General features: G+C 32.5%; 3 protein-coding genes across 4 annotated transcripts; all 3 read right to left on the bottom strand.

The window, feature by feature from the left end:
• Nucleotides 1-2006: 2006 nt before the first annotated feature.
• LOC11441599 (beta-galactosidase) lies at nt 2007-8404 on the bottom strand. Of its 2 annotated transcripts, none has more exons than XM_024776069.2 (19): nt 7950-8404; nt 7484-7579; nt 7260-7372; nt 7046-7112; nt 6825-6917; nt 6408-6551; nt 5616-5704; nt 5421-5526; nt 5236-5323; nt 5028-5146; nt 4774-4938; nt 4170-4345; nt 3967-4076; nt 3690-3799; nt 3479-3589; nt 3239-3349; nt 2941-3146; nt 2722-2860; nt 2007-2559 (listed from the first exon to the last, which is right to left on the bottom strand). In XM_024776069.2, exons 1-18 carry the CDS (start codon nt 8118-8120, stop codon nt 2755-2757), a joined length of 2181 nt encoding a protein of 726 aa, XP_024631837.1. In that variant the 5' UTR covers nt 8121-8404; the 3' UTR covers nt 2007-2559; nt 2722-2754. The 2 variants fall into 2 exon arrangements, with proteins under 2 accessions (XP_024631837.1, XP_003595162.1); XM_003595114.4 differs by having other exon boundaries at nt 2007-2566; nt 7950-8403.
• A 12218-nt stretch (nt 8405-20622) lies between these two features.
• On the bottom strand, nt 20623-22897 carry LOC11446613 (putative disease resistance protein At3g14460). The gene is made up of 3 exons (XM_003595111.4): nt 21779-22897; nt 21284-21353; nt 20623-20919 (listed from the first exon to the last, which is right to left on the bottom strand). The coding sequence occupies exon 1, from the start codon at nt 22874-22876 to the stop codon at nt 21797-21799; it is 1080 nt and encodes a 359-aa protein (XP_003595159.3). The 5' UTR covers nt 22877-22897; the 3' UTR covers nt 20623-20919; nt 21284-21353; nt 21779-21796.
• Nucleotides 22885-25486, bottom strand: LOC112419360 (putative disease resistance RPP13-like protein 1). The gene is made up of 2 exons (XM_039830978.1): nt 22936-25486; nt 22885-22889 (listed from the first exon to the last, which is right to left on the bottom strand). Exons 1-2 carry the CDS (start codon nt 25484-25486, stop codon nt 22885-22887), a joined length of 2556 nt encoding a protein of 851 aa, XP_039686912.1.
• Nucleotides 25487-26195: the final 709 nt, after the last annotated feature.

Raw genomic sequence — 26195 nt, 5'->3', positions numbered from 1 at the left:
GCATCCTTGAACAAATTTGAAGGTTGTGGGATGTGATGAAATGTATTTTATCCTATTGAATTCCATTCCCAAATAGTTTAAGTAATCTAAACAATGGAATATAGATTCATTTCATTATATTTTATTTTATTTCATTTCATTTCATTTTATTGTATACCATCAATCCAAACATATCGAAGTTTTTATGTAAAATAAAACTTTAGAAATGTATAAGTGATAAAATAATATATATAAAATTTTCTCAATAAAACACAAACATTAGTTTGGGCAATTGCCCCCAATCTAATGTAAGTAGAGATATGTGCTCGTGCACATTCATTGATTTCCAATAAATGTGACTATAACGAAAATTGATGGAATTTGTAAACCGTTGACCGAGTAGTTTCTTCTAGTCCAAGCAACACTTATATTGTTAGAAAATGCCATAATTGCAATCTCAGAATCTTGGTTAAGCCATATACTTTAGTCCAACCTTCCATCTTGGCCTTCTAGGGATGGATGCATATTGTAGCATATGTGGGCTTGTGGCTAAATATAGACAAAGTTTTTAGATTTTTTTAGGAAGTAAAATATACCAATAGTTAACATTTTTATCATATGACGTACATTTATCATTGTTTCTCTTTTGACCCACATCTATATCATATAATATCGTTCACAAATTTGTTCAAAATTTCTAGATCCGTCATAGTTTTCGATATTGATAGCAAAGCATGTGACAAGAATCCCTTGAGTCTCTAAATATAGACCCCCCTTGCAGCTTTGGAAGGGTTACTCGTTGATGAGCCATTAATATTGATTTTAATATAACCAACATAAGGTTTATGGCAAATCACCTCGGTGCAGTTAAGAGGCTTCCTCTGCCCTGCACCAACCATGAAGTTGTCAATCACTAGAAAATTAAATTAAATTTTTGATTTAAGTGGCCATGATTGTGCCACTTTAACCAAAATAGTTTCAATTTATGTGTGCGACTTTTAGGGATGGTTTTAAATAAAGTTCCATTACCAAGAAAAAGCCGTTTCAAAAAGGTATCGGTAAACACCGTTATAGTTTTTCTCGTTTTTATACAATGAAAAGAAAAAAAAAATCACGACAAAACGTTGTCAAATGTGCGACGAAACACCATTACAGCCGTAACAAAATGTCATTCGTAACAATAGACGAGTAATTTCTTTATTTTTCAATTGAGATGGATACAGATCACATAATGTTATCTCCTTTAAGCTCTTTCTCTAGTTCACAAATTCAAATTTGTCTCTAATTTAAGTTATTGATGCTATTATGAGTTGTGAAATGTTATCATTAATTCACACCGCGACGGCCACAATCCGCAGCGCAATATGCATAACAACTGAAATCACAAAATCCTTCACAGAACCGCAACCTCGACCATTATTTAAAACCTTTCTAGATATTGTTGGCTATAAATAACTTAATTTTATCCATTTTGAGAGGGAGGAGCCATCTTGGAAATCTAAGGAGCCATGTTTTGAAAACCCTAGAGTTGGAGCAAGAAAGTGGAGTTTAGGAGTTTGGGGGTATAAATTTCTCTAATAAAGACATGGGTAATGGGTTTACCAATTTTAAACCCTTGAATTTTGTTTCAGCAAAATTTTGCTTCTAAGGAAGAATATGATCTTTACTAGTAGGTATTATTCAAAGTGTCTGTCCCTACATATGTTCCTTAGCAAGGTTGGTTGGACAATCTGTTTCTTGCTCAAGTTTATCAATTCATCAATTCAACTTCAAATTGCTTGATGAGAGAAAAAGACACCTAATGTAGGTCCTTTTATAATTAATATTATATCTTATCTTTTACTCCAAGAAAGTGCTTGTGTTTTGAGAGAGGATCTTATTCTAATCATAAAAAAGGAGAGAGAGAGAGAGAGAGCATATTATCTTATTCTTATAAATCTTAATGCAAGATTTGTTAATTTATTTAGAGCTTTCCTATAGAACCAAAATTTAATATCAAGTAGAAGGGTAGAACAAATAACAAAAAATTATGATTTAAAAGGAATCATTTCATAAACTATTTGAAGCAACTTTTATCACTTTCAATTTGTTCTTTACATAACTCCTATGTAAAAACAAACAAATTTATTTCTGAAAAAATGTATAACACTAATGTGACAATGACACACATTTTGTGTGTCCAACTCTCAAATTTGTATGATTCTATGTATGAGGGCTCAATTTTCATTGCATCAAGCCCTGTAATACATGAAACAATACTCAGCAGAATAGTTTGGCTATGTACAGTATACACTATACAGCATATTTGCATCAAATTTCAAATGTGTATATATATAAATATATTTTATTTTCTGCCAGGTTGTCCATTATTAGACCTTGGCAATCTTGTGTGTAAAATTGAACTAAGGAGCATCAATGTTGAACTTGAAACACTATATACTGAATCTGATATGATCTGAATCACATTTATTTTGTACTTTGCTGCATCAGAGGATCCTAGTTGCATAGGGACTTAGCTGAGAGCTTCTTTTGCTTTCCTAGACACGAGTCACTAGACAACTATTGCTTGCTAATGCAGTTCTGCAAACTAGATCACAAGGATAATAAGCAGCAGAAAAAAATGATAATCTGAAAGAGTCGTGAACACAGTTATGTTTCGATGATTAATACTAAAGAGAAAATATCGATGTCGCGGCCACAATTGTGGACGCGGACCGTCTTTTAAAACTTTTGTTGCAATACCTTTTCAATAAACTAAAATCAAATGAGCACACTTCATGTTCTTTTCACCAGTGAAATTCCGGTAGGGTCGCCTCCCCATTCTTCCAACACAACCAAGACGTTCCCGCTTGGGTTCAGCCATGATCGAGGAATATGATACCTGTCGAAAGACGAAAATAGGATCTCATGATCTCCATGTACTTACATCATTGTTGTAAAGTAAATTGTATGAATTCTTACCATTTTTGTGTGGGTTGTCCACAATTTGTTCTGCATTTTTTATCTGTGAAAGTTCCGGCATAATTACAACTGCCACAATTACCACGAGCTATATATGCCGGCCAATGGCGACCAATGCTCTGACCATTAACCCATATTTCACCCTTTCCCATACTACTCATATCTAGAGCCAATGGATCGTTTCCAGCCGGCGCGTTGAAAGTTGTCTAATAACAATGAAACATAAAATGAGTCCAAATTCATGCAGATGCAGGTAATCATAACAAAATTGTAACACTTGTTGAAAACTCATTCTTACCTTGTACCATGTCAAAGGTTGTTTTTTAGATAAAAATGATCCTTGTGTCCATTTAACAGAAGAACTTCCACTTGTGGTATGAAGGTTTAAGGATTCACCTTTCAGTCCAATCTGCCAATTAACATAAACTTTACTGTTGTGCCTCTAAATATGATAGTAAATACACAAATATGCTCAATAATGTACATGATTAATGTTAAAATGTTTTCTTAACACCCCGATATAAAGATGATAGCAAACCTTGTAAGACCATTTTTGTTTAGACAAATCTCGTGTCCCCTCGTTTAGACCCTTCAAAGTTACTGGGCCTAACACACCAACATTCCATTTTTCATAGTGCACGCCAACATTCTGGTATCAATTTGAATACAGAGAGTGATTAAAACCATATTTCTCATTAGCAAATTGAAAATGTCACATATAACATAACATTAGAAAAGGGACAACTAACCGAAAGACCGACGGCAACACTAAGTAGAGAAATCTTGTTATTGCCAACCCTCAACTTCACGCTGTTGCTAAATGTCAATTTAGGATTGTCCAATGATCCATACGCAGTTCCTACATTCAAACAAGAGATGAAAATGTAAAGAGAGTTGCTATTTAGTACGATAACTTTTTTTTTTTTTAAATATGTTATCTCTGGATTTCGTGCTAATAAGTATTTCTGGTATGTAAAATTGGAATTTTCCTAATAGAAAAATGCTTAGCAAAATAGGCATGCTTACCCCAAAATTGACCGTTAATAAAAACATGCAGAACATGGCCAGCTGACATGGCGGTAAGAACGGGATTTTGGCCATTCTTTATAAAACCTTCATTAGGACTGATGTTGACACTGAAGAAGGATAACAATTTTAAGTATCAATAAATACTCAATAGATTAGCATTCCAATTACTCGTTGCATTTAAGAAGTTGACAGATTCTTACTCTGTCATGTACCACAAATAATCTGACTTATCCCAAGTCTGACTGAGCTGCTCCAAAAGTCCGTTTGCTGTCCAGGAACCACTTTCACCGGAGAAGGCAGGTTGTTCATTGTAAGACTGCCAATTAAACGCACTGTTCGCAGGTGTCATCGATCTATGGACCCTTGGTGCACGAACCTGGATAAAATTGGAAAATGATTGCAAATGTTCGCACTTAAAAAAAAACATGACATGGTAAATGTAAACAGTTTATGATAAAAGAATATATAATCTTTGTCTGTCCTTCTAGAACAGTTAGAGTAGAATTTTCCAGTTTTTTGAAGAAATGAATGTGTTTGGTTTCACTGTCGAAACTATCATAATTGACTTTGACTTTGTTAAATGTGATTTCAGGAAAATACAGTTGTTTGGTTAGTATCAGGTAAAGTTTATTTTTGCCTCTAAACTTCTATTTAAGTAGAAATGGTGAAGAAGCTTTCGTGTTAGATCGTTTTAGTGTAAAAAAATCTATACATAATAAATAACTTCACTTCAAACTTAATTTTAACAAAATCAATTTTATAAAATCGAGTTCATTCAAAATCATATTTGAAGTCTTGTGTTACCTTTGCAGTGTTGAAAACCTCAGTTTTGCAGTCAGGAAGAATACTGATAGACCAAGGGGGTAGGTCGTAGTGGCCATTTCCAAATGCAACTTTTGCCCACGATCCAGTGTCGTAGTTTGCAAGGAATGCAGCACAGGCACCAAAGCTTGTCTTGTAAAGGTGTACCTAAGATTACATTAAAGAAATCAAATGAATCTTTGATACAGTAGTAATTCTGCATCTTTTATAATGAACCATCTCATCATGAACTTTACCTCAAGGTTTTTTCCAGGCCATGACACTGTCGGATCAACAGACACTAAAGCTGACTCGCATTGCTTTATTGCTTTATGTAAATCTCTTAGATGCCCCCATTTTGGTTCACTTATAAGTCCTGATATAATGGTAGAGTCGAACAAACATCAATATATTTAATTATCATCATTCAAAGCAGATGAACAATTTAACCTTACAATCGCATACCATATTCATCGATAGGAGCATCATAATCGTAACTCGTGGCAATGAAAAGGCCAGAAGATGTTCTTCCAAAATTAGTTCCTCCATGGTACTGGACTCAAATAAAAGATATTATTAGACTCAAATTGAAGTTTCTAGAACATAAATTTGTATAACAAATCAAATATAAAAGGATAATGTAAAAATACCATATAGTAGTTAACATATGAGCCGCGATTCTGTACGAATCTGGCAACCGAGAATGCCAAGTCTTCTGCTGGTCTATAAGGGACAGCAGTACCAAAATCAGTGTACCTGAAAAACAAGAAGCACACAACTAAATATCGGAATTAAAATGAAATATTTTTCAGCCGTAAAAGTTGCATTTATGTGACATAACATACCAGCCAGTCCAATTTTCTGTCCACATTTTTGGTTTGTAGTTCTTGTTGGGAGAGAAGTTTTCACAGTAATATCCATTACAGGTATCAATCTACACAACAGTCAGCAAATACAGATCAGATAGTGTTAGAACATCAACCCTAGTTCAAAAGAGTAAAAATTCAAAAAACGCAAACAATGAACACATAATATTTTGTAACTAAGTTCGGCCAATTGCGCTTGCGTCAACAATTGCATTCCTCTATATTATTTCATGCTTAGGGTTTACAGCGTACATATGTTTATTCAAATACTACACTTCAGATTACATAATTGTCCCTGAACTGTACCGCAGGGGGATTCGCCTCCCCTCTCCTCCCAGTCACAACCATACAAACGTAGTCGCTCTCTGTCAACTTTTTGGTAACTATAAGTCATAACATACTTAACCGATATAAAAAGAGGCACGACAGAAGGATCAACAAAAGTTTCTCTTCATAAAAAGTTGAAGTGAATTTAAAGCTTAGCATGTGGAAAAGAAAACAGTAGAAGATAACACAAGTACTTAGGAAAACCAAAAAGCACCTTCCTTCAAACAAAAGATAAACAACAACAATAGAGAAAAAGGTGAAATGGACAACCTTAAATCAAAACAAATAATCACAACACTGTCATAAACCCCACCACCAAACAAGTCATAATTCACATAAATTTAAAAGAACAAGATAAGAATTTCATTATGAAAAAGACAGTTTCAAAGCCACACAACACACAAAAATGTTTCTCAAATATATGAAAAGGGATGAATGGCTTACAATTGGATCAGGAGCATCTTCTTGCTTACACATAACCCATGGAACACCAGTGTTTAGTCCTACAGCCATTTGAGAAAACCATTTGGTGTAAGATTTTCCAGGTGCACCAATTTCCCATTCCACTGGTCCATACTCATTCTCAATCTGTATCAATTCAAATCAGTGGTTAATAAACTTCAATTCAAGCCGATCCGTTCAGGAGAATCCGAGTTCAAATCCTGACCGGATCAATCTTTGGCCAGACTATAACTATCTCACAGTCAAACTCCGGATTACAAATGTTTAATTCAACAGTAAATTTATCATCACAGTTTATTACAAATAATGGGCTGCATAAACTTTATGGTAAAATAATATCATTTGAAAAAAATGCTACAAATAACAAATTATTGAAATACCATTTTTTTATTTAATTACCTGAGACAAAATAATTGGACCACCTTGGCTTTGAAACAAATTCTCTGACTTCATAATACTGACAATCTTGGTAGTGAATTTTTGCATAGCCGCCTAACATACATCATGACAATAATTAGGACGGTTGTTAGAAAATTAATTGAATCAAAATTAATTAAATCTCTCTAACAACCAATCATTAAAATAAATTAATCAAGCACCAAACAGAAAATAACACCAACCTTGAACGGCTCATTGTCTGTTCTGAAAGCAACACCTGGTACATACTTTAGCCAAACAGGAAATCCCCTGCATACCAAACAGAACTTGTTAGCTTTGAGTAATTGCTAAGAAATTGTTAATAATATTTACACCGTCAGTTTAAATAATATTTACACCGTCAATCAATTATAACTGTAAATTATGTCAAAAAAATTTAAACTCTAAAATCCTTACCCAAAATTCCATTCAGCACAAACATAGGGACCAATACGCAAATGAACATAAAGTCCAGCTTGTTGAACCACTTTGATGAACTTAACCAAGTCAAATCTATCTTCAAAGTAATACTGAAAAAAAAAAAAAATCAACATGAACTGTGAATAACAACTAAAAAATAAAATGATATGAAAAATGAAAATTGAAAAAACATCATCATAAAAATAAATATCATTTATTACTTTTCCTTGAGAAGGTTCATGTCCATTCCAAAATACATAGGTTTCAATCACATCAACACCTCCATCTTTAGCCTTTTGTATTAAATCTGGCCACATCTGCATCAACAAACATTATCTATGAGAATTTGTTTTTGTCTGAATCATTGAGCTAGGGGATCAATGTAAATGGCAAAACTCTGCTCTATCCTATGAACCACGGACACTCATCGGATTAGACGTGTTCGACACCGATACATATAATTACACTTAATTATGTAATTTTCTCTATTTTTTTTACAGGTGTCAGCGTATCAATGTCCGTGTGGTGTCCGGTATCAGTATCCGTATCCGTGACACGAACCTGAGAACTCGCTATTCATAAGTCCGTGACACGAATGAATAAACAAAAAAACATGAAACAAATGATTGAAAAATAAAACAAAAAACAAAACTTCATGATCATGAACATGATTAAAATGGAGTGTACCTGAGGTGTGCTTCTAGGATAATGGATAGAACCAGAGATCAAAATTCTTCTCTTTCCATTAATCACAATAGCTTTATGATCATAAGTCACAGAAGCTGTGACATAACAAACAAAAAAACACAAAAACAATATGTAACAATTTCTCCTCCTTGTAAAACTCTCCATTAACATTGTTTTTTGCTTCTTCACTTTTGTTGTAGTTTTTGAAACATTAAAAAGGTAATGTTATAAGGTAAGGTGTGTTGTTTTGATGGGTGAGTTGAAGTGGAGGGAATAAAACTGCAATCTTCTTTATATAGAATTTTGAGAGAGATAGGAAGAAGAGAGAGTAATGTATGGGACCCATTTCCATTTTTATTTTTTTTTCACACGTAACTACTAAAGGCATTATTGGAACAACTACATTGCATGTTTCTTAAATTTTAAGAATGTCTAAGGACGGTTTTTGTTTTCACATAAGATTGGAGAAAGATGAGTTAGCTTGTACATTTGTATGTAAGAACAATTATGACAGTAGAAAGTTCTTATAATAGTTTATGAGAAAAAGAAGAATGGTTGTTTTTAATAGAATAAAAAATTAATTTCTACATGGAAAGATGTTGAAGTATTAAATATGTGGGGTCTTTGTGAGACCACCTTAGAATAAATTAACAACCAAATAATCTTCTTGTATTGGAGAAGTTGAGGATAAGTAGATATACTAAAACTACAAGTGGCAATAATGGGTCCATAAAAAAAGAGAAAAGATACTTTAATATAAAAAATTAAAATTTTAATGACAAATACACTAACCATCTCAAAATAATAATCGTTTAAGATTTGCATACAATTTTTTAAAAAATAATTAATTAATTAAAATTTTGATGATAAGTACTCCCTCCGTCTCAAAATAATTTTGATGACAAATACTCCCTTCGTCTAAAAAAAACAAGTAAAGTTAGTATCATTTAAAAAAAATATCATTATTAATTGTAATTAGTTGAGTTGTTAGATTAGATGAAATTCAATAAATAAGAGTATAATAATGAAAAAAATATTACATTGATATTCTAAAGTGACAATTATTTTAAGACAGGAAAAAATATTAAAGACACAATTCTTTTGTGACGGAGGAAGTATTTTCTAAGGAGTACTTTGAATTTCCTATGTATTTTCGAAATGCATATATATTATAGAAAATAAAAAGTAAAGAAAAAGAACTTCTATTGGTGCACGGTATAGCGGTTGTAAAGACCGTTGATTTTAATGATAGGATTTCCTACCATTAGATTAAACCGTATCTACAGTCGATGTATCTTGCGGTAGAGTGGTCTATGGTGCACCGCACCTTTTAACTCTTGGATTGATCTATACCTCACAAAGAATAAGGAGCAAAATCAGCATCCTACAAGTGAGAGTCGAGAGATAAAAGGGAAAAGTTAGAAAGAGATGTGAAAGTAAAAGACGCATAAGTGAAGTTGGTTTTCTATTTAAGGAAACTAACGTAACATTAAACAGACACAACACAAAAGAAGAAGAAAAAACAAGACAAGGACTGAAAAGAAGTACTAAGAAAGAGTACCTTTTTATAGTTTTAGTGTCCCTCAAGGATGATTCACTTCACATGGAGGTGATGCAAACGGGTATGGCACCGTAGTGTTGCCGCATATAGGCTGCGGCAACATGGAGATTTCTCAAATTGGGAAGAATAATTTGTTGCAAGAAGGTACACCATGTTATAATGAGAAACAATGAATCTAGAGGTTAATTTGCTAATTGCTTACATTTAACTTTCTTTTTTGTGCGGGGGATTACATTTTAACCTGCATAGTTGTGAAGGTTTAGAACTTCGAATGTGCTCCGTCTAAAGTTCGAATGCACGTGTGCTAACAATTCATGTGTTGTTAGTCAATACATTGCAATTGAACCCTCTGCTAGTGTATGGTGGAATTGATCATCGGAATTTTTTTTTGTGGTGGTCGGAGTTTGAACCTCACACCTTACATAATTGATCATCTAGATTAATATTGCTTCTTAGATTCGAGTTTTTGAGGAAAAAAAAGTAATAAATAGTATTTTTTTTTTTCTTCTTTTACTCGAGTAACAAATAATCATTTAAGAACCTGAATGTGTGATATTTTCAATATTGTTTCAATTTTTCGGTTTGTGAATAACATTTTTTCTATAATCAAAATTATATAATATAAAAATTTGAATCTCATTTCTTTATCCAATACAATATTTATGGTATTCCATGCAATATGAGAATTTCTTTAATATACAATTGAGGTAACCGTTAACAAAAGAGAAAAATGGCTAGGGTTTTCATTAGAATTACAATAGTTTAATTGAAAAAGAGTTATAATAGAGTATAAATATTAGATATATATTAGAAAAATCTAAACTAATTACAATCAAAGACTCATTATATATTGTCTAACATCTCCCTTCAAATTCACAATGCATTAACATAAAACATTGAGAATTTGTCAAACAAAAAATGAAAAAATTATTCAATAATAAAGAAATAAAATCCATAACAACTAACATTGTAACCAACATAAAGAGAAGCACCACCTAAATAGATGAACCATCAAAGAGAAGAGAAGAACGAACGAAGAGAGGAGAAGCACCTAGAGAGAGTTACCAAACTAAACAAAAAGAAAAGCATCTAAACATAATATAGAGAGAAGCAACCGAAGAAGAGCAGTTGAAAAAGATAAACAATCATAGAGAAGAACAAAACTTACAGAGAGAAATAATCAAACGAAAGAACTAACAGAGAGAAGCAACCAAACACAATAATCAATAGGGAGATAAACATTCAAACAGAATAGACCAATAGAGAGAAGACCAATCAAACAAAGAAGAATCAACAAATATAGGAGCAATCAGCATAAGAATCAAAAGGGAGAGAAGCAATCAATGTATGCTTTCTATACAACATGCCTAGATTTTTATGAAAAATAGGATTGTAGAAACAGTTTAAACACGATGTAGAAACATGGGAATGCAAAGGGATAAAAATTTCTTAGTGTTGGGAAACAAATAGTGAGCATCTTGAGTAATTAACAATCATTACGGAGAGGATTCAATCCTTCTCAATTGAGTCATATAATGAAAATTATCAAGGATTGGGAGAAAACATGAGAGATTGTTCATCTTGAACAAATAAGGTTAATTTTTTGTGATCTTTTATAATCTCTTGTAAAGACTTATTGATGGTCGATCGATTATCGACTCTCTCCCACATTTATGTACAAAATTTAAAAATGTGAGGGATTCACACAAAAATTGATCCGGGACTAAACTTACACGGGCTACAAACATAGTTATGTCTACAAATCATTTTTTAATTTTTTTAGGAAAAGTCTACAAATAAATAAGAATACATCATCATCATGTATTTAATTTAGTTAAGCAGTCCACAAAAACATGATTAACTATTGCTTTTAGAAAAAGGTGTGAATGAAATCTTTTGGTTGATAAACATGGTTTGGTAGAAACGAATCCTTCAGTTATGACTTCCAAGTTTCTTAGCCCTTTCTTTGATAACAACCATATCATGAATATGTTTTTTTAAAGGAATATCATGAATATATTATTATTATAGAAAATAAATGAGTAAATATAAATGTAAATAATCATTCAAAAAAATGTTAATAATTAAAGTAAGAGGAGGATGTCTCAACCAGCAACATAGAGATCTAAACTTTGTCTTTTCCTACTATATCGATCTCTTATAATTTTGAAAGGTATTTTTTTTATCGGTTAGTCTAATGACTAGAATTCACCTTATAAGGTAAATAAATGAATTGTCCGGAATCCGGGGTTTGAAAGGCTTTCTTCTAGTTAAAATTTTGAAAATTTGTTTTATGAATCGCTTATTAACATTTTTAATGGTTCATTTCTTTATGTTGATTCACCTTTTCTAAAAAAGTTAATGTTGAAACATACTCTTCGAGAAGAGAATGTTGGTGAAGAGAATGGTGCTATAGCGACACTCTCTTTAACATCCACTCTTACATTGAATGAAAATATGAATTCTAAATTGTGGAAATTAGTCTCATTTAAAGTAGTGGGATTTACATTAATTTTATCCAATAAAAAAGTGAATGTTAAAAGAAGTATTTAAAAGATAAGTTTTTTTTTAAGAGTATTAAAAAGATAAGTTGTTATCACTTCTCTTCATAAAGAACCCAATTCAATATATTATTGGACCGAGACAATATATTAGTCGTATAAACCAAGTGACTTTTAAATCGATGAAGGTACTTTTAAAAAACTTTTAAAATATATTAGTCGTATAAACCAAGTGACATCATCTTCAAGAATCGTATAAAACTTTTAAAACATAATAATTAAATTAACAACTAATATATAATAAGTCTTGTTCAAAATATAACTAAATTATTTTTTGTTATAAAAAATATAATTAGTTTTTTTTTTTGGTACAAAATATGTAATAAGTTATTATATACTAATTAAAATAACAACTAAGTCCGTGAGTTTAGCTTAGTTGGTAGGACAATGTATTATTATATGCAGCTGGGGTTCGAACCCCGGACACCCCACTTGAATTCTAGCCACTAGGCTACCTGACCAAAAAAAATATATAATAAGAGAGTTTATACAACGAGGTACATAATAATAAGTATTGCGACTAGCGGATAATGTGGCAACCCCAGCAAGCTACCTCATTTGATTGTCGCCTGTTGAACTCGACCTTAGAGTTTGAGAAGTGTGAATTGAAGAGACTCCGACATGTTGAAATCACTTGTCCAAATTCTGTAACATCAACCTGACGATTGTGGAAGGCGTCTGTTGTAATCTTTGAATCTAAGACAAAATCGACGTTGTCAAATTGCATGTCACTTAGCCATTGTAAGGGGTGGAATAAGCTCAGAGGTTCTCCCACAACAACAGAACACATAGGGGAGAGAGATACGGTATTGGCCAGTACAAAGGTACATTCATCATCACGGACACATATCCCAATACATGTTCTATTCAATTGATCTGAAAACGAAGCATCGACATTACATTTCAGACGGCCTCATTGTGGACGCTGCCACCTGACCGAAACAATATCACTTGTTACTGTAGGAAAAGAATTTTGAGTTGTACCTGAATCACCATGTCTTACCGATATATACTCTTGTTTATTGAAAAGTGATTTTCACATATATTTTATTTTGTTGTCTTAGTGCGACGTTGTTTTGTTCGTCGTCTTTGTGCGGTGTTGTTTGTCTTTTTTGTTTCGTTTGGGTATTTATTCCTTTAGATTGTCAGATCAGCTTCAATCTAGTGCAGATCAAAACAATGATTTTGACGTTGTCAACGTTGCATATTCGTAGACATGGGTATTTCAGAAGCTTGAATATAGTCATATGTGTAGGCGTTTGTACTTTGTCGTTTTATGCTATTAACATGAATGTTGTGAGTTTGTTCGTAGATTCATAAGTTTTATTTTTATGGGTCTTGCTAACCATTGCCCTCATGCCTTGAGGACAATGGTTAAGGAAGCCAAAAATAACATATTTGCATTGGTTTCAACAACATTTGAGTTTTAAAAAGTTAAATTTATCATTTTTCAACATTTTCCAGTATTATATTTCTATTTTTATCCCTTTATCCAATGTGTTCCAAGGGCATTGGTTAATATTCTCCTATTTTTATTGAATTTGTATTATATCCATGAACTTTATCAATTTGAATGAATAAATATCATTTATTTTTAATTAAAATACAGACTCCTTGCAACGACGGTCCAATGAGTAACATTTATTAGTTTTTTTTCCCCTGTTATGTAACAAAATAAACATATACAGATAAGTCCATCATCCTAAATCCTAATCCATATTGATCAAAGCCAATTTAAAATTATATAATTTAGAACACATTTAGTCAAAGGACATCCAGAAAGCCTTTATACAAAGTCTTATCCGTTGATTTTAAAATTGAAACGTGAGCATCTAGTTTCCTAAGAACTTTGAAATAAGCTTCAATCATTCCCAGCTCCATGATTAATTTAAGAGGTGTGTTATTTCAACAATCAATTAAGTAATAATTTTTGTAACAATCACTAATTTACAAAGGAAAGTAGATAGTGACATGGAAACAGGCCCGGCCTTGAGGAAGTGTAAGGTGCTCAATCAAGCCGGACCTCCAAAAACTATGGGCCCCACAAAAAATTAAATCTAATACTCACCCCCACTTAAATAAAAAATATATATGTTACTTCTTTACACGTTTGAATTTTTTCTAGATTTTAGCTCTCCTATCTGGACATAAATCTGGTACTATCAAACCACCCCCAATTTGTATAATCAGTCAATTTGAAAAGCTATTTCATTGAAAGAATCACAACAATCATTTCTTTTTCATATAAACCATTCGTTTTCCCCTTTCCCACAACGGATAAGTGACAAATCCAAACGACACCGTTAGTAAATTCTACCTCTCTTTCACTTAATTTTTTTGTATTTCGTTTCATGTTTAGAAGCTCTTCTGATTCTGATTTTTTAATAAAGCTTAGCTACACAAAAAAATTGCATTTTTATTTTATTGGGGGCCTATTTTAAATAGAGAGCCGAGCCTCCTATTTCATAGGGACGGCCCTGCATGGAAACCAAAGCAATAGAGAGAGAAAGTAAAAAAATTATGTGAATATGATAGATAAAGTTGTCACAAAATAGTTGTCAAAATATCATTCCTCTTAATTTAAAGATAAATAAAATTAGACTTGTTCTGTTTTAAGTTCTATTCACTATAATTTCACTTCATTTAGCATATGGAAGAAGAAATTAACATACTTTTCCTCCTTAAAAAAAAAAAAATTAACATACTTTTCCTACAAAGATTACTTTCCTAAAATTAAAACTTAATTATTGTCTTCGATAATATGTTGCTATACTCGACACTTTGTGGTAGATATAAATACCCAAATAAGCTACCAGATATGGCATGTGGTACGTAGACATTTTTTTTTTTTATTTTTTTTTTACAGGAGGTCATACGTAGACCTTCAAATTAAACGATGTAAAATATATAATGATATTTTTATGACCATTTTTTATCAACAACAACTTTCTCAAGATTGGGAGTCAGTTTTTGACTCATGTTGGTTTTTAGGCTTTGTTTTGTGCTTTTTCGATAGATTGGAGGTCGCGAGGTTTGTGATATCTACTTGATCCATCGGTTAGGTGCTCTTCGTAATGTGGCTCAGCTTGGGTGTTGGGGTCTGAGAGTTTTTATTTTGAGGGTGTTCTTTGTGGGTGAGTAATGACGATGGGCGGTGGTGGATACCGTGTTTACAGTGCTTTTTTTTTTTTTTAGTCTGTTTTAGGCGGTGATGTGTTTCTGTGGATTTATCTTCAGGGGTGGTTATAGTGTACCGTCTATATGCGGCATCATTTGTATCTTGTCTCGTCCATACCTTGCGTCTTGCGGGGATGACGTTTATCGAATAAGGGTGATTTATGGTCAATTTTGACCTAAAATCATCCGTCCGAATTGTTTTTCCTTTTTTTTTTTTATTTAAATTAGTGATTTTCACATATTTTCAGTCTTCTTTCGTTTGTTTATGTGATTTCGTCGTCTTTGCACAACCCTACTTGTTTTAATTTTCTGTCTTTGTACGGTGTATTTTTTTTATTTTCCGTCTTAGTGCAATGTTTATTTGATTATGGTAATAAGATTAACTTTGAGAAAGTGAAAATTCAATAAATGATTTTGGCGTTGTCAATATTACAGATCCGAGACATAAGTATTTTGGAGACTTGAATATAGTCATATTGGTAGGCATATACATTATGTTGTGTTATGCTTTTAACATGGATGATTTGAATTTGTTCGCAAATTCATTATTTTTGTGTTTAGCGACTGTGAATTTGTATTGTATATGTATTGATGCATTATATCAATTTAAATAAATGAATTCCCTTTATTTTTGTAAAAAAAAAAAAAAAACTTCAATACTTAATTTGAATGTATATATTTAAAATTATTATTATGGTAAAACTCTATCTGATTATTTGTAAAATTAAACTCATAAACGGGGACTCAACTCCACTTTTTCCAAAAACTCCACTCTATCCATAGCACCAGTATTTATTTATTTTTGAATATATCCAATCCAATAGTATTAGTATTTATATTTATCCTAACATGTCATGAAAATGATATATATCTAAAGTGTTATATCCTTTTCCTAATCATTCAACAAATAAGTCTATTAATCCATCATTGAAGACGATGTTGACGGAAATACGTGTTGAAAACTTTGCAAACATACATAAAGAGTGTTCCTTATATATATCGCTCTTAACTAAACATATCTTTCACTTTCAAAATATAAAATACTTTTTTTTTCCCGTGAGCATAGCTCAGTTGGTAGGACACTGTATTATTATATGCAAAGGTCGGAGTTCGAACCCCGGACATCCCATTTATTCACTTTATAAGGTGAATTCTAGCAACTAGGCTACCTGATAAAAAAAATACTTTTAAAGGACAAAATATAAAATTATTCAAAATATAAGGTTAGTCTATTGCAATAAATGTATCCTTGACCATTTTTTTGACATGATTTTTTCAACTAATTTATTCTTTCTAGATTTTTTTTTAAGCCCTTCTAAAAAGATATACTTCCCCGTCTTAAAATATAAGTAAAAATAGAATCAACATAAACTGATTTATTTGGTACAAATTTTGAACCAACATAAGCAAATTTTAAATCAATTTTTACTTACATTTTAGGACGGATGAAGTAATTAGTAAAGTTAAAAACAAAAACATCTACTATTACCAAGTTTGATAAACAATTAACCCTAGCCATTTCTTTCTCAATCTTTCTCTACTCATCTCCTCTTTCTTTCCTCCTCAAAAGGGTGGTTTTGCATATTTTTTTAACCCAAAATCATCATTTTGCATGGTTCTTTCTCATATTATTTAAATAAGTTATTTACGCATAATTTTGGTTTCTTTTTGCGATTTGCTCGTTTGAAAGAGATATTGTTTTGTTCGTCTTCTTAGTATGATATTTTCTTTTCCATCTTGTTTTTCCAGAGGTTATTTTCCATCTTGTTGCAATGTTCGTGTGGTTGTAGTGTTTATTTTGGTTATTGCTTCAAGGCACATACCTACTCCATATCTTCATCTCCTTCAACTATGAGGAAAATAAACATTGATTACATAGATTTTGTTGCATGGTTTATTTTTCACCTGTTGGAGTGTTTTTTTGCAATTCATTGTTAGTGTAAGAAAGATAGTCGTTGATCATGTAATTGTCATAGAGAAGAAACCTCGATTCGAGTACATATACCACTTAACATGCTCTCTTAAATGACCAAGTTGTAAGATTCAAAAATATATTTTTAATTTTCGAGTATATACACTACTTAACAACTCACTATAATTATATCGTAACAAATCACGAATTTATTAAAATAAATTTTAATATTTTCATTTTACACTTTACTTACTTAAAAAATCCAAATACCTTCGTAGTTGAGAACTTGTTGATTTTTCAAAAGAAATAGAAAACTCAATCTTAAAAAAATAAACATAAATAAGAGATTTATGAGATTTTTGTTTAAACCCACATTTAAGGCTTCAACAATCGAGTTCTTTTCCTTCTCTTTTTTTTTTTTTTTTTTTCAAAATAAAAATATGTTAATGGGTCGACGGACGCCTGCACCTTCCACCAATTTCTTAAACTTTTGATCAAATATAATTAATTTGGGTTTATTGAAGCAATATGACAAAGTCACAATTTTATTATTAGAGATAATGGATTAGAGTGAGAGATTGTATTTTCAAAACATAAACAATTAGGTCTGCTTAATTAGGTGACAAAAAAAGGTTGGTAGTAAAAAGACAAATTTGATAGTGACAATGCATATTAGGAAAATTGCATGCACTTTATTTTTTATTTTTGAAAGATACATGCACTTTTTTTAAAGACAATAATAATATAATATCATCATTGACTCGTTTGTATACTTTATTACGTATTAGTTAAAGAATTGAACTTTCACCAATTTTGAACTTTTTTTCCTTCAAAATATAGTTGTTAATTATGCCCCAAAAAAGTACGTATAATTTATAATTATAGATCAATATTTGTGGATTTGTTAAGAATAGGTCTTTTATTTTTGGGTGAGTTTTATGACGAATACAGCTTTACTTGACTCTGAAACTACAAGTGGCATATGTTTTCCTTTTTCAACCATCACTCCATCAGCACCAGCTGCACCATCAATCTCATTCAAACAAAAATTTAAGTCCTCAACTAATCTTAACACTCATAAAGATTCCTGCTATTTTATCACATATTTTTACATTGATTTATTCACACGTAACACTATCAAAATATGAATTATTTTCTTGGTGAGAGAATTTGTAAATGGGTGTAAAGCTTGTGTGGTCACAAGCTGAAATTTAAGCATTTAACTACGTTCATATAAATTGAAAAAGGTAGAAAGAAAGAAAATACTCAATTTTTTCTTTTTATTAAAATATTTAAATGATGGATATATTTTATGTGTGTGATTTAATTATTAATATTTGTGGTTATATAGTAACCAACTAAAATTTTCATTTAATCGTCCAAAGTTGAAATGTAGGGGCCATAATTATGATTTATCAATTGCAATTCGATCAACATATTGGAAACACAAACGAAAAAAAAAAGGTTATGCTACATATATCATAATGATTCCGCAATTAATAAAGAAATCATTGGTAAAAAAAAATTCAAATTATAATTTCTACTTAAATTTTATTTAAAGAATGTTTCAAGTGCAACTTTGTAAGCTGGATACAACGAACCAATAAGATAGTGACAGCTTGGAGGCGTTGTTGCGTAAGGAACTCAACTCAGTCTTGTTGGCAATAGTGGCTAAAGAATTGAATCCAAGTGATGATGTTTATAACAACCATACATGAGAAAGTTGCTGCTTTTAACCATTATTTTTGGATAATGTTTGCCTTTATTTGATTCAAAGATTTAAATGAGGCTTTTGGACAACAAGTTACCCTTGCTTGTATGTGAAAAAAAAAGTTGACCTTACTTGGTTAAGTGGTTAAATACTAGAAGTATAAGGTTTTAAATTGGAGAAACGATATTTATATAATTATTTTGTGATAATTTTTGGACAATTTTTTTTTCATAGTCACATAATTTTCATATTCTTTCTCCTATGTTTTTTTTTCTCTCTATTATTTTTTATTAATAAAAAAATCACAAAAATTATCATTAAATAATGTACAAATATTATTACTCTTTGTGGAAATTTAATAAAGCAATTAAATAGTGGTGTGATTATGGTGGGTATTGGAAAATGTTGTGATGTGAAATGTATGTCAATTGTGTTTGTGATTTTTTGTTATAGGAAGCACTCCACTCACGAGTAGAGTTTGATGCAACGAGAATGTGGGCCACTATTGATATAGTCTACAAAGATCAGTGTGCAATTAAAAAATCGCTTTTTTGACATAGAATATTTGCTATTGACACAAGTAATTTACCAAAAAGCTCTTAGCGGTAGTTAACAACCGTTAGCAACGTCACCCGCATATCAATCCATTAGAACATATTGTGCTCCCAAAACATATTGCATGGCCTAACGGTTGTTAACTGCCGCTGGGGGCTTTTTGGTAAATTACTTGTGTCAATAGGAAGTATTTTATGTCAAAAAAGCAATTTTTGTGCAATTATATTCTTATAATTGGGATGATTTGATAGACACAATATCACTTTTATATGATATCGATTAAAAATTAATATGAAGTTTTAAGGATTGGAAATATCTTCAAGTTTGGTTAATAAGTTTGATGTATTTTGCAGAATAAGTAATTCTTGTCTCAATGTTGCTAAAGACATTCATGATCCAGCAACAACAAAAACAAAAAAAAAACCAGAAAGGCCATGGAGTTGCAATGATAGTTAGAATTGGTTACAAATTGTAGAGCAATAAATAGAGTCCTTGAATAAGAAGAATCAAATTTAGACACTTTTAAATACCCTACAAATTAGATGATAGTTAAATGCAAATTAATTTATAAGAAAAAGGAAGGTAGGTCTGCAGTTGAGAAGATAAGGATCAAGAAAACATTTGTGATAAAGGTTTTTTTTGTTAACCCTTCAATTTTTAGGAAAAAAGAGCTCTGATAATCCAAAGTTCGATCGTGAGGTAAATATAACCTAAAGATACAGGATTCACTTAAGTTGAATATAATGAAATATTTTTACTTGAGATAAAATATTGCTATATAAGAATATTAATGTTTAGGATAATATGAGAGGATAATATGATATTCTTGACCCACAAATGAAAAAAGAAGGGTGGTTTTTCTTGATCTAGCTGTTGTTATAACTGTTGTTGAAGATGTGATATATGTTTAGTTATGACTTATCCATAATGACTCACAATTCATAATCCAAACCACAAAAATGGGAAAGCATTTTGCTGTCACATTGAACACATCCTAAAATAACCTTAGTAGCTGGCTTTCATAGGGCCATCTATTTGAATGGTCCCATATCATTACGGTGTTACGTAATGTTTATCTTCTATATAATATATCCCTAACTAACCATCAACATCATCATATAATAATGGTTAGCTACTTACTTGTTAACATTGGTCAAGCAAAGATTAAGAAACCAACAAGCATCATAGAAAATATGTATCATACAAGACCTTAAATAATGGTCATTGCAAAAGTGAGATTAGCCACTAAATGATCCATACATGACCCAAAATACTGATCATACATGACCCAAAATCCAAAATATGCAAGTCAAAGTAATAGTGGTTATGTATCTCTAAGAGTTGCAAATATTCTCATCAAATAATTTCTCAGTACATGACACACAATATGAAACCAACACTTGAATCAGAACCAAAAACCAACACTTGAATAAGCAAAAAGTTCTTCCTGTAATGTTTAAGCAAACCAAACTCTCACTGGATTTCCTTCTAACCTGTATTGCGAAAAAATCAAATGGAGCATTCATCAATCAATATGAAATAGCTTATGCATGCCTTTTAATTCTGAAATAATCACATCATGAAGAGAATAATACACACAGTTGACAGCATGAGGCGGAAATTAATAGTTTATTGTGACAGATTTGAACAAGAAATTAATTCTGCTATAAAACTCAATGTTCTTTTAGAAACTCAAAAAACAAATCACGTCATCTAATAAAGTTGTACAAAGTGTTCTATCTATTTGCTTAAAGTTTAAAATAGCATATGTCACCAATTAGCCAGGTAACTACACACTTCAGTATGCATAACAGGAGTCCAAAGATATCATTCATGTTTAATAACAAAACACATTACCTTTATATTGTACACTTTTTGACAATGCAAGAAACCAAGTTCCAGAATCCTGATAGCTCCATACCCATCCCTAGCAATACGAGTGAAATTCAAGGTTAAATGAATATTTGAAAATATTAAACTTGTGTTACGATAAGTAGAGATCAGCAAACACAGATCAGATAGTGTTAGAACAGCAACTCTAGTCCAAAAGATTAAAGATAGGAAAAAACGCAAACAATGAACACACGACGTTTGGTAACTAATTAAGCTCGGCCAATTGCGTGTACGTCTCCAACTGTATTGATTTATATTATTACCCACTTAGGATTTACAGGGTACAAATTTGTATTTAAACACTGCATTTCAGATTACAACATAAATCCCACTGATCCATACGTACTCTCAAACTTTGTCATTTTAAAGTGGGTCCAGTTCAAGTAAATACTATTTGAATATAAATCTGCACCACTTGATATGAGATATACCAAAAGAAAACATGTAAATAGTAGGTACCTGAGTAATTGTTGGGCACTATGACTGTTGGTCCCTCTCAGGATCGTCAATCATTATACATTGAATATGCGCAATCCTCTCGCAATCCTTTCCATAAGGTTTCTTGCATCTTTCTAAAAGGAATGGACAGTTCCCCGAAATCTGTAAAGTTGATATGGATCTAGGTAGACCCTCCTTCGGTAAACGTTTTATGTTGGGACAGTTTTTAAGAGTTAATGATGAAAGAGAGGGGAGGTGGTCGAGACCCTTGTAGTCAAGTTGTTTGAGATTTTGACAACCAGTGATATTTAGAGTGGTAAGAGAGAGTGGAATCAACCCTTGATTGGGAAAAGACTCCACATCTGTTTCTTGGATATACATGTAACAGAGAGATGTATTTGCTGGAAACGCCCATTTCAGGGAGTTGATGAGAAGGTTGGAACATTTAATGAGAAGGAGGCTTTTTATACTTGAAGGCAAACCTCTAGCGGAGAAGGACACCAATTGTGGACAATCATTTATAGACAGCTTATAGAGAGATGGAAGGAGGATATGCATGCATTCAGGAAGTGATTTTAACTCCTCTAATTTTGAAAGATAAAACTGCTGAAGCCTGGGTGCAGACAATCCTCCATTTGGAAATGATGCAAATTTAGGACACTCTTCAATTAAGAGAGATGTGAGTTTAAGATGTTCATTTTCCTGTGAAATCATTTCGAAATTAATACACTTATAAACATCAAGAGTGTCAAGATTCGGGAACAGTTTGAGAGGGAAGGTCGTTAGAGAGTCACAGCCACCACTGATGACCAATTTTACAAGGAAATTGTAGTGACCAGCTAGTGGAATTTGCACAGTTGGACAGTCTTCAATTTTCAACACTTTAATGTTGGTACCACATTCAGATAAGGCACTCCCGATCAAATGCACGGAGGATCCTCCCAAGCAACATCCACGGATCTCAAGAAACTTCAGAGAGGGTGAACAATAATTAAATTCCAATTCTCCGCAATTGATTAGACGTAATTCACTGATTTTCGGAGAAGATGGAACAGAATCAACAAGTTGTTTACAGTCACAGATTTTCAAATTCACTAAACATTCAAGTGACTTTGGCATTTTGCCTTTCAGACTTGGACATCGCACTATATAAAGCTTTCGTAGGCGTGGAAATACACCCTCAACCTCAACAGCTTCAGATTCCCAATCTTTCCATCCATCCATATCCTTAAAAATTAAAGTTTCCAAGGATGGAAATGGAACAGATGGAGAAGAGCAGCTCACATCCCTATAAAACTCCGTCCTAATCTCCACTATCCCAGAGAGCCCAGTGATCCGAAGGTGCTTAAGTGATGACATAGTTCCAAGCGAAGGAAGCATCATACAATGTTTACAATTGCTCAACTCTAGCGATACCAGACTTATCAATGAGTTGTCTCCAAACCAACTTGGAAAAAATGTTCCACCGTACTTTTCAATTGAGAGCGTTGTCAAATGTATGGAAGGTTTAAGGTTCTCGAGCACCTCCCTTTCATTTTTTGAACTGGTACTAGTAGCGTTCCACCTTAAATTTAGTTTCAAAAGATGAGATTTACTTTTCATATCTGCCAGAGCTGCATCTGATGGATTAGTAATATTCTGTAGCTCGAAAATGGACAGATCTCCATGTAGAGTGAGATCTCCTAACTGTTTCACATTGGACTCACTGCCCTTGTCCACATAAAAGGAACTAAGAACTTGAAGATTTTGTAGTCTATCCATTTGGATTGGCATTCTTGTAACCTTAGTTCCACTAAAGTCAAGATAAGACAATTTCACCAGTTTGTGTAAATTCACAGGCAGCTCTTCCAAATACTCACAATCCTTCACCTTCAATGTTTGCAAGTAAAGGAGGGAGCATAAAGAATCCGGCAAATTTCTTATCCCAGTCCGGGAAAGGTCGAGATGACGGAGGTGTATAAGATTTCTTACTGTATCCGGCAACTCCACCATATCCATGTATCCGCACAATGACAATACACGCAACAACTTACATTTCAAGAACAACTTTGGAAGCTCCAATGACGTCAAGGGCGACAACCAACGATGTTGGTAAGAATTCATAGACAGTGGTATAAATGTCCACAACTTATTATCTGTATATAAGGTCTCGAACCCTTTTGAAGATCCAATTTTATCACATACAAATGAAAAATGACGAGTTATCCCTGATATATTTTTCCCTCTTTCGGCTCCCAATGTTAAGCAAAAATCCCCAAACACAGTTTCAGCTAAGTCATGAAATAAATCATGCATGATAAAATAATTTTTATATTTTTCTGATGGTTGGAAAAATGATATTGACAGTAGATGGTTAAAGTACGACTCACCCTTCTTTTGTCCAGGGAGAAAGTTTTCACCCTTCTTTTGTCCAGGGAGAAAGTTTTCAGCCGTCCATAGTAAAATTAAATCATCCTTGTCAAATAGGTAGCCTTTAGGGAATAATGCACAGTACCCAAAACATCTCTTAAGATCATATGGAAGCTTTTGATAACTTAACATCAAAGCAGGGACAATTCGTGTTTCTCCTGGTAAGTTCCATATACCGCTTTTCGATATCTCACTCCAGTCCTTGAAGGATGAATGTACGCTCAAGAGACGCCCAATTGCTTCCAAAGCTAAAGGTAATCCGTTACATTTCCTCATGACATCTTCGGCAATTAACTCAAAAACTCCTGGGCCAATGGTTATTCGAGAACTCTCTAGATTTTTGAATGCATGTTTGGAAAACAAGTCCCATGCATGTTCTTCTTCTAATTTTTGTAGAAGATGAGTATGATCTGACTCCATGCCTGAAGCAACTTCACTTTTGCGCGTAGTGACAAGGATTTTACTTCCCTCAGCCCCACACTGAAATGGAATCTTCAAATCTTTCAATTCCACTTCGTTGTCATTCCACATATTGTCCAAAACAATAAAAAACTTCTTCCCATTCAGTTCATTTGCTACCTTACGTTGAACCAGAGTGAAATTAGTATCATTAAGGTATGAACCACTGATTTCTGCAAGAGTGTCCCTCATTATTTGAAGAGCATTAAATTCACCAGAAACATGTACCCAAGCTAAAACATCAAAATTTTCCTGGATGCTAGGATCATTAAACAAATGTTGCGCAAGAGTAGTTTTACCCATACCCCCCATAGCAACGAGGGAAATTACAGAGAGCTTATCATTTTTAAATTTTAGCCAATCAGAAATAAGTTCTTTCTCATTATCCCTGCCATAAATAAAAGGCTCACGAGGTAGATTAGTTGGAATGATCGGTGAGCAGAGAGTAGAACCATCAGCAGCAGTTTTATCATTCAACGAAAGGGTATTCTTCATGTTCACTAGAAGTTCTAGGTTTGCAGCAATATCTTGTAATTTGGATTGAACATTCTTGTGATAAGAAGTAAAAGGAAGCTTGGACTTCAAATTCTGTATGTAGATTTCATCAAGAACATCCTCAGCATCCATTATAGCATCTTTGACATTACAAATCCATGTCCTCACAGTAGATCTTCTGATCTGCTGCTGCTCAGCATATTCAACAACAGCATTGATGGAAATCAAACTATTGTTTAATTTCATCAGCAAATTCCCATCGAGTTTAGTTCGAAAATAATCCATCATTTCGGTTGAAGCTAACTTATCAACCAAGACCTGAATGATTGAATTAACAATTGCACCGCCAACAAATTCAGCAGCCATGGCAGAAAAAGGAGCAAGCAAGTGAGCAGGAAAACTAGGGTTTCAAATGCACAAACAAACACTCAACACTAACACTGAGAGATAATTCCGATTAGTGTAAGAAGGAAAGGTAACTGTGAGCTTTTCTCTTTTTATATAGTGGGTCCAGCCAAATGTTAATTGATTCTGCATTGTTGCTATTATTACCTGTTTAGCCTACATTTTGCCACATGGTTGTTATGGTTTATCTTGGTAATAACTAATTAATGTGGGACCCTCTCAAGCTTCTATGTACATCGTCATTTTGTATTAATCAATTTTTATTTTTACTCTATGAATTTTTGCTAATTAGTGTCCTAATGATATGGTTAAGAAATCCATTAATATAAATTTTACTTTTAAATACTTCTTCCGTCTTATATTAAATGACTTATTTGACAATGTGCACTGACATCTCTGTTGTCAAAGCGAAAATGTGGCGCGGCGCGGCCACCCCAAAAATTGACGCGGCGCGGTATGCGGGTGCGACGCGGGCGCTATTACATGACGCGGACACTAATATATTTAATGCTAAAATACTATAATGTTGAAAAAGAAATACTAAAACAACTTAAATATTACTCAATTCATGAAGTATTTCTATAATTTAAAAAATAAAAGTCACAAGCCTTAAGCAAAACATAAAACATACTTGAATTAATTTATATTCATATAATTTATACTACATAAG

The sequence above is a fragment of the Medicago truncatula genome, chromosome 2, assembly GCF_003473485.1.
Source record: "Medicago truncatula cultivar Jemalong A17 chromosome 2, MtrunA17r5.0-ANR, whole genome shotgun sequence".
Lineage (NCBI taxonomy): Eukaryota > Viridiplantae > Streptophyta > Magnoliopsida > Fabales > Fabaceae > Medicago > Medicago truncatula.
Note: the sequence above shows the minus strand (reverse complement) of the source record. Positions and strands in the feature narration are given on the sequence as shown.

Bases quoted from the DNA above. Each gene is read 5' to 3' on its own strand.
- LOC11441599 (XM_024776069.2), bottom strand. From the start codon at position 8,120: ATGTTAATGGAGAGTTTTACAAGGAGGAGAAATTGTTACATATTGTTT. The intron at 7,113-7,259 runs GTAAGGATTTTA...TTTGGTATGCAG, and splicing joins TGTGCTGAATGGAATTTTGG to GGGATTTCCTGTTTGGCTAA. The intron at 6,918-7,045 runs GTTGGTGTTATT...GATGTATGTTAG, and splicing joins CAGACAATGAGCCGTTCAAG to GCGGCTATGCAAAAATTCAC.
- LOC11446613 (XM_003595111.4), bottom strand. From the start codon at position 22,876: ATGCCAAAGTCACTTGAATGTTTAGTGAATTTGAAAATCTGTGACTGT.
- LOC112419360 (XM_039830978.1), bottom strand. From the start codon at position 25,486: ATGGCTGCTGAATTTGTTGGCGGTGCAATTGTTAATTCAATCATTCAG.